The sequence below is a fragment of the Hyperolius riggenbachi genome, chromosome 2 (assembly GCF_040937935.1).
Source record: "Hyperolius riggenbachi isolate aHypRig1 chromosome 2, aHypRig1.pri, whole genome shotgun sequence".
Lineage (NCBI taxonomy): Eukaryota > Metazoa > Chordata > Amphibia > Anura > Hyperoliidae > Hyperolius > Hyperolius riggenbachi.
In genome coordinates, this window is record NC_090647.1 from 9,089,199 (window position 1) to 9,098,132 (window position 8,934).

General features: G+C 48.1%; 1 protein-coding gene across 1 annotated transcript; it reads left to right on the plus strand.

The window, feature by feature from the left end:
* The first annotated feature begins 2,981 nt into the window (after positions 1 to 2,981).
* On the plus strand, positions 2,982 to 8,194 carry LOC137545344 (CDK5 regulatory subunit-associated protein 2-like). The gene has a single exon (XM_068266469.1). The coding sequence runs from the start codon at positions 3,741 to 3,743 to the stop codon at positions 7,890 to 7,892; it is 4,152 nt and encodes a 1,383-aa protein (XP_068122570.1). The 5' UTR covers positions 2,982 to 3,740; the 3' UTR covers positions 7,893 to 8,194.
* The last annotated feature ends 740 nt before the right edge of the window (positions 8,195 to 8,934 follow it).

Genomic DNA, 8,934 nt, shown 5'->3' on the forward strand with positions numbered 1-8,934 from the left:
GATTTACCATAAGGCACTCTAGGCACGTGCCTACAGGCGCCAGATTGGGCAAGGGCGGGGTTTTAATTGCCCCTTTCAAGTTTAAAAACCTTAAAGTGCGATCCTCCATGACCGCGCCGCTCGCCCCGCCCACTTTCGCCATAATCGGGCAGCCGCCTCAGTCTCCTCACACACAGTGACTGTCAGACAGGCTGAGGGCGGCTCTTGTAAGCTCTCTCCGCCCACCGCCGTATTCATGCCTGGCCTGCACGCAGCGCTGCAATTACAACAAGCCTAGAGCAGCTGCGTGCATAGGCACGTGTTCAGTGTGCATGCAACGTGGTTTGTAGGTTTTCACTCTCCTGGCTGATGTCAGCGTTGTCTGCCCGCTTCCACCCCCTCCTCTTCCTCTTCATCCATCCATCACCTGTGACTGTCAGGGAGAAGGGGTCAGGCCGGGGAACACTCAGTTCGGGGGTCGGGAGGTTGCCGGGAGTGCAGAGCAGCTTTAGCTCCTGCTGCCTTCTCCCGAGATGGATTCCTCCTGCAGTCCTGCTTCGCTGTAGTCTAGCCTGACAAAAAGTGTCACATGGTAAGGGAACTTCAAAGCTGCCGTGGATGGTACTTTCTGCAGTGAAAGTTAGCTAGCTGTTTGAATGGGGGAGGGGGAGTGAGGGTTTTGTTTTGTGTGGGGATGGGGAGAGTGTGTGTGTCTGTGACCTATGTGTGTGTGTCTGTGACCTATGTGTGTGTGATCAGTGTGTCTGTCTGCATGATCAGTGTGTCTGTCTGCGTTATCCGTGCATCTGTCTGCATTATCCGTGCATCTGTCTGCGTTATCCGTGCGTCTGTCTGCGTGATCAGTGCGTCTGTCTGCGTGATCAGTGCGTCTGTCTGCGTGATGCGTGCGTCTGTCTGCGTGATGCGTGCGTCTGTCTGCGTGATGCGTGCGTCTGTCTGCGTGATCCCTGCGTCTGTCTGCGTGATCCGTGCGTCTGTCTGCGTGATCCGTGCGTCTGTCTGCGTGATCCGTGCGTCTGTCTGCGTGATCCGTGTGTCTGTCTGAGTGATCCGTGTGTCTGTGTGATCCATGATTCTGTCTGCGTGATCCGTGTGTCTGTCTGTGTGATTCGTGTGTCTGTGTGATATGTGCGTTTGTGCGAACGAGAGAGATCTGTGGGTGCGACCTTTGTGTATGTGTGTGTGGCATAAGTAATAAAAGGGCATCTGGAAATTTGAGTGCCCAGGAAAGCCAATAGTAGAATATTGGTAAATTTACCAGTATTTTACTTTTAAAATGTAAAGAAGGACGGTAAATATTGGTTAAATATCATTATTTTACTATAGCTCAACCTAACCCTACTCTGAACAGAACCCTCCCCCAGAGGCTTAACCTTAACAGCCCCCCTTCCCCCAAACAACCTATTTGACGCTAACCCTAACAGTCTTCCCTCACACAAACAACCTGTCAGATGCCTAACCATAACAGCCACGAACCCCCCCTCCCCCCAACTATTTATCGGGCTCCACAGGCTCCCAAATTTCCAGATAATACCGCCATTTCAATGGCGGTATTATCAATATGCATTACGTTGCATTTTTTTTTATAGCTAAAAGGGGAGTGTCTTGGAGGTGCGGCCTGTGCTGAGGGGCGGAGCTTAGGGCGCAAGAACGTATGTGCCTATAGGCTCCTAATCTCTAAATCCGGCCCTGGGTGAAATGACTAGCAGGACAAGAGAAGGGGAGGGGGGTGGACACACAGAGAAGGGGAAAGGATGGACAGAGGGCAGGGAGTGGACAGAGAAGGAAGGAGGGACGAGCAGAGAGCAGAAATGTTTGTTTGCACACAATACCCACATGCTGCAATCATATGCTTTACATGTATTTCATCTATATGTTCATCTGTATACTCTGAATGCAAACGTCGCACAGTGAAAGAAAGCATTCCCCAAAGCATTCCCAGAAGTGAAGTGCAGCTGTTTAGAGGGAGTGCAGGAGGATCATATTGCACAGCAATCACAGTGCCTGCAAAGTTACTGAGCTGTGCTGAGCTGAGCCAAAAGTTTCCAATGTGATCACTGTGCACAACTACAGAACAGCCAGCCTATAATGAGCAGCACATTGCAGCCAGTATGTGTGCTCTACACATATCTGGCAGTGGCACCCATGTCCCCTCTCTCTCATCTACCTGTCCCTGCAAGGCTGGCTCCCCTTCAACAGAGCGATCCATCTCTGCTCTCCTTCCTTCCAGGAGAGTACATTTGAAATCGGTGCTGGAGACTTGGGCGCAGGAAACAGCGGTATATGGCTGATCCTGCTGCTGCACAAGTCCCGGCGGCAGTAATTACTATTTCCCCTCCAGGCCGACATGGATAGTGAGGGAATGATATAATTCGGCTTCCAGCGATTGCTAGAGGCCGAATTATTGTGTTTTTTAAGCAACCTCGGCTCCCTCTGCTGACGGCCCGACGTTACTCACTGAGCGCTGCAATAGGAGTGATTCCTATTGTAGTCTATGGAGGCACCGGCTGCGCCCAAATCTAGCAGCGCTGAAAAGCACTGCTCCGTTCCAGGACCCCGCTGTCCGCTGAGAGGGGGCGTGTCGCTCCTGGCCCCGCCCCCGTTGCGATCCGAATCACTCATTTTGATGACTCGGATGATTCGACTCACAAAATAGATTCGGATCCGAATCGTTCATGATCCGGACAACACTAGCCACTAGTCTCCCGAGATGTAAATGTGACCATTAATAGAAGTAATAATAATAATAATAACACAACAATAGCAATATAGGTAATACTTCCTCTAATAACAGGAATAATAATATGAATACATCTTCCTCTTATGACTCCGCAGTGCTCGGGCACGCGCTCCCCTCAGCGTCCCCGCTGCGCGCCCCCCGGGAATCACAGGATGACGCGTATGGGCAGCGCGGCCCCGGGAATCACAGGATGCGCGCGCACAGGGTGACGCGGCGTGGGCGGCGCAGGCGCAGTAAGCGGCGGTGGGACAGGGCGCGGCGCATGCGTAGTGTAAGTGGCGCTGGGTCAAACAAGATGGCGGCGGTTTAAACAGCTACGACCGTTACACGGGAATCCTCTCCGCCCGCCAGCCGGTGTGCTGCCTGACCGCGGAGCTTCCGGTGTGACCGGAGCTGCATGTGAGAGAGAGACCACCCGGCTGCAGGGACATCGTCCCATAACACAGACAGCCTGCCTACGTCACCTCTTAAAGAGACAGCGCCCCTCAGAGAGAGAGAGGCAGAGACCTCTCTGCAGAGACATCATTCTTAAAGAGATAGAGACATCATCTCCATTCTTAAAGAGACAGCGCGTGACTGGAGACATCTCTAGAGACAGCCCGGCTGGAGAGACATCGCCTGAAGGCAGAGAGCACCATGCAAGAGAGACAGCCTGGCTGCACGTCACCTCTTAAAGAGACAGCGGCTTACAGAGAGACAGACTGCAGAGACCTCGCCTGACAACAAGACAGCACCAGAGACCACTGCAGAGACAGTCTGGTTGCAGAGACCTCGCCTCATAACAAGGAGAGATAGCCTGGCTGAAGAGACATCTTCCTGGCCTAACCAGAGACAGACTGGCTGGAGAGACATCACATCATAACAGAGAAACCTCACTGGAGGGGGAGCAGAGATCGCCTGGTGAGAGAGACTGCCAGTCTGTATGGAGATCAGCTCCTGTTTGGGGATGTGAGAGACTCTGCAGAAAAGAGATAACGTCAAACGAGACCACCCCCTCGCCATGGAGAGAGACGGCTGCTCCGGAGACGGAGGTAACGAGGGGGGCAGCCGCACCGGAGATGGAGGTAACGAGAGGGGCAGCTGGTCTGAAGAGATAGACCTCCTCAGACGTGACAATGAGAGAGACAGCTGGTCTGGGGTTGGAGGTCCCTTTCAGAGAGACAGTCATACTTTGGATAGTGATGACCACGCTGGGGTTGGACATTTTCTTATGGGAGACAGCTTTCCTGGAGATGGAGATCACATTGTGAGTCCTTTAGTAAGAGGCAGCCAAACAATCTATTCTAATGGAGACCTCCGAGGCTATGAGGGAGACAGAACGATCGAAGAAAATCCTTACTTTAGCGGAGAAGATCCTATTTCTAAAGACTACTACTTAGACTTTGAAAGAGACCGCCTCCTTAGAGTTGTTAATGAGAGAGACTGGCAGCCCACAAAGGCCTACGAGAGACTTTCTGTGGACCGAGCTCACACCATGAAGGACTTTGAGAAGCAGATCACAGAACTGAAGAAGGAGAACTTTAACTTGAAACTTCGCATTTACTTCTTGGAAGAACAGGTCCAAAGGCATTGTGACAACAGCAGTGAGGATCTCCACCGCATGAACATCGAGCTCAAAGTGGAGGTGGAGAGCCTAAAGCATGAGTTTCAGGAGAAGCAAAATCTACTTGTCCGAGCATCAAAAGCCATGGAGAGCATGGCTGGAGAACACACCTTTGCTCTTCAGCAATTGAAGGAGGAACATATGAAGCTGCTCCGGGACCTGGAGGAGTCCCATTTCCAGAAAGTCCAGCTGTTAGCCGAGGAAGTAAAACAGGAGAAAGCAGAGCTGGAGAAAGTCTGCATGCTGCTCGACCAAGAGAGAATGCAAAGATTTAATGCTGAGGAGAGGCTGGTGGCCGTCAAAGAGCAGTACAGCAAGAGCATGGGGATCCTCGAGGAACGAGACTGGATTATACAATGTTTGAATGAAACCCTTCGCTCTAAGGATGCTTTAATAGCTCAACTGGAGAAGCAGATCAACACCATGATGCCAAATGACTCCCCCACCGGTGAAAGTCCTTCACAGACAGCTGGTGGCTTGTTTACAGAACATGAGATAAAAGAAGGATCAGGAGTAACCTGCAAGGAATGCCTTTCAACCAGAAGTTCAGAGGAGAGACAAGAAAATATAAATGAGTGGCAGAAGAAAATTAAAGAAATGGAGAGTCTGGTAAGCGAGCTTCAGCAAAAACTAGAAGGTAATAAAGCAGGTTTTGCTATGGAAGAGAAAAATGCCTTGAAGAGGGATAAAGCTATACAAGGCCTGACGTTAGCTCTAAAGAAAAAAACAAAAGAAAATGAAAAACTTCTCAAAGACATTGATAACTTGAATGCTGCATTAGCAAAAGCAAAAGAGACTGTGCAATGTGACCAAAGCCAGAATCTCAGGGAGGAGAACAGCCATCCTGATTATAAGAAGCTCCTCATCACTATTCAGGCCCAGCAGGACTTGTGTTCCCGGCTGCACGAATACGAGAGGGAATCGGGAAGCCTACAGAAAGAGCTCGACGCAATCCTCATGCTGCGTCAATGGTTAGAGAAAGATATTCAAGCAAACCAAGAATTGAGGAAAATGTTGGAAGCCCAGATCATGGCCAAATATAGAGACAGTGATACCTTCTCGTATCTTGGGGACCAGACTTCGTATATGAGCATTTGCCTCGGTCAAAATAATGACCACTTTGATGGGAATGTGGAAGCTGTAAGCAGACCTCCGATGAGATCTGCTGAAACCCAAACAATGCCTGAAGAAAGCCTCAGCAACTTGCAGAGTTTGTTTACTAAGAGTCAACAGGAGGATAAATTAGGACTATCTGTCGCTGACAAAGATACAACAAAAGAAGAAACAGCCACAGCTATTGCCATGGACTGTAAAAAAGGGCCCACTGTCCAGAACCATAATGCAGTGTCATCATCTACACAAACTGAGCTGAAGTACTATGCCGACAAAGGCATTCTCGTGGATATTTGTCAATTTGGAAGAGAAGCTTCAAGCGCTTTAGGTGAAGGTGAAACAGTTGTTGCTGATTCAGAGAACTTTCAGATGTCATCCGAGTTTGATAAAAGGTCTTTTGAACTCCAGAAGGATAAACAACAGAAATGTTTTTCAAACAACCTAACAAAATCCAAAATTCCAATTCTCCTGAAATCATCTTTAAGCACCAGGCCTAAAATGGAACCTGACCTTACCCCTTGTGGCAATGCACATATTTGTCTGGAGAAAGAATTGCATGAAGAAAACTGCAGGCTCTACGAACAGCTTAGAAGTGCTGAAATGGAGATTGAGGCCCTTAAATCAAACCAAGAGAAACCTGGAGAATTCTCACATGGCCTGGATAACCCTTTTGTAGCTGAGACTAATTCTTCCGGGCAAACTTTATTAAATGCCCAGTGGGCAGAGGAAGCTGGACTGTCCATGGAGCTGAAGTGTAGGCATGCAAATGGGGTAAACCCTCCACCAGCTGGTGATCTTTCAATCCAAAAGGTTAGTCTGCCCAACTTGGATACCTCAGATAAACTAGAGAGAGGGTTTTTACAGCAGGAGATGCATAAACAGTTACAGTTAGAGAATGACAGACTTTTAGAGAAGTTAAATCGAGCACAGATGGAGATCGAGAGACTTCAGTTACATGAGGTAGACAGAGAACATACAGACGCTAAGGCTGTCCTGAATAATTCTGATACAGTAGAACAAGGTTTGTTTGGACACTCCTTACAGGGTGAGATGCAGCTAGAAAACCTCAAACTTACCGAGCAACTGAAATGTGCACAGATGGACATTCAGAGACTGAAAATGACAAAAGACGTCTTAGAAAACGTGAGCTCTGCATCTGATCTAGAAAGAGTGAATACAGCAGAAAAAGGTTTATCTGAACAGTCCCTGATAAAAGAACTACAGCTAGAAAACCATCAACTGGCTGAACAGCTGAAGTGTGCACAAGAGGAGATCGAAAAACTCAGAGAAGAGAAAGTACTGCTAGAAGATCTGGACAATATGGATGCGCGGGACAGAGAAGATTCTGAGCATTCTTTCCTTGATAAAACCATCACAAACTCTGCAAGTGAAATCCACAATGGAAACTCAGATCTGGAAGTTCAAGTGGATAACTTCACTAGTCAGAATATTGTTGGACTTCATTGTCACCATAACTACTGTGTAGAATGTGCAAATAACCAAGAAACTCTTATATTGCAAACTTCCAGCTTGAAGAAAGTCTCCACAGTAGAGAGTGAGTGCAAGCTTCTAAAAATCTCATCGGCCAATAAATCTTTTGAAGACACCTCCCTCTCGAAGTATGATTTATTGGTCCAGTCACAAGCCCGAGAACTGTCTCATCATCGTCAGCAGATTAAAGAAAGTCACAATTTAAGCGTTGTTTGTTCCAAAAACTTTATTAACATTATCAAAGCTTTTGAAGATCTTATCCCATGTACTGGACTGGACTCCAACATTGCTTTAGGCTTCAGAGAGCAGCTCAATCAGACTGTGGAGTGGCTGAAAGAATTGGAGTATAAACTTAGTGATGCCTACTACGGTGAGGAGGACGCCAACAGCGACCATTCAACTGACAGCTTATTGAACACTCCATCACGATTGGTTCCTGGTCACAGGATGTGGGCCGATAAGCATGGCTGCCACGTTCTCGGCTTAGTGGAGGACTACAGCGCTCTTCAGAAACAGATCTCAGAGGCAAAAACCGTACTGCAAGAAACCGAGGCCTTTATAGACCATGGCGTCCAAACTGCTGTCCTCAACATGACCGAACATTTTGGTAACGTGTTCTTTGAAAAACTCAACAGGACAAAGCAGTCTTTGGAGGAGGCCAACTGCTTGCTGAAACTTCTATGGAGGGTGTCCCTGCCATTGCAGACTCGCAGCTCGTACAACGTCGGACAGGCCGAAGAGACGAACCTGGAGGTCATCCAACTGCGGAAAAGGGTCGTGGAGCAGGAGAAGCTGCTGTCCGGGATGGTAAAAAGGGTCTATTCTGAAACCCAAATGAAGGAGGACATTGAGAAGGTGATCCTGGATCAGCTTGCCATGACACATGAAATTTTAAAGAGGGCAAAAGGGAATCTGCAGGTTCAGGTTGTAGACCAGCGTGCATAAAGTACTGTTTTTTTAAAGGGGAACTAAAGCAACAATGTTTTTAGTGATATTGAGAATGGGGAAGGGCTGGGATGTCTGTGTTATGATTTTATCATCTGATTCCCCTATGGACAGATTTCCCCCCGATTCCTGCTGGTAGTGCAGTGATGGTAGATGTGACGTTTCTCCAGCCAGGCTACAGCTATGCAAACCTGACACCAGGGATGGTCAATGATATGCAAATATTTCTGAGTTTATGTAAATTTATGTAACATTTTATGCAAAAACATGTAGCTTGAAAATGGGCCAATCTAGTCCAACCCCCCCCCCCCCCCCCCCCCCCCCCGGGGCTTACATTGATTGGTCCATTTTCAAGCTGCATATATTTGCATAAAAAAATTCGCATAAACTTGGAAGGATTTGCATATCATTGATCATCCCTACCTGACACCTCCCGGTTTTATTCTAACCCAGTTCGCTTTTTCTCCTAGGAGATCATTTTTAATCTTTTATTTTAAAGGGGTTCTGTGGAGGCTTAAAGCGGAATATAACCCTGCATTTCAACTTTGCTCTAAAACATTATTTACAACCAGCATTTTTTTTTTTTTTTACTAGACCAGCATTGGAAGGGTTACACGCAGAGCTTTAAAATTCGTGGAGAGAACTGCTGCCGCATCCGAAGCTTACATAGATACATTTAAGCAAAACAAAATGTAACAACTGTGGAATGTGACTCGCTCTCTCTGACTGTGCAGGAGCTGGAGGACAGCCAAAGAGTGTGTAACATTCACCACTTGCTACATTTTGTTTACTGAAATGTATCTATCTAAACTTCAGCAGTTCTCTCCACGAACTTTAAAGAGGAACTCGGGGGTCTTGCTGCAGCCCTCCGTACAGCGGTGACGTCATTATTTACCTTCCCGGCTCCAGCGCAGGCGCTCTGATGGCTGTCGGCTCCGAAGTAGGCGGAAATACCTGATCGCCGTCGGGTCCGCTCTGCTGCGCAGGCGCAAGTCTCCGGCGCCTGCGCAGTAGAGTGGACCCGACTGAGATCGGGTATTTC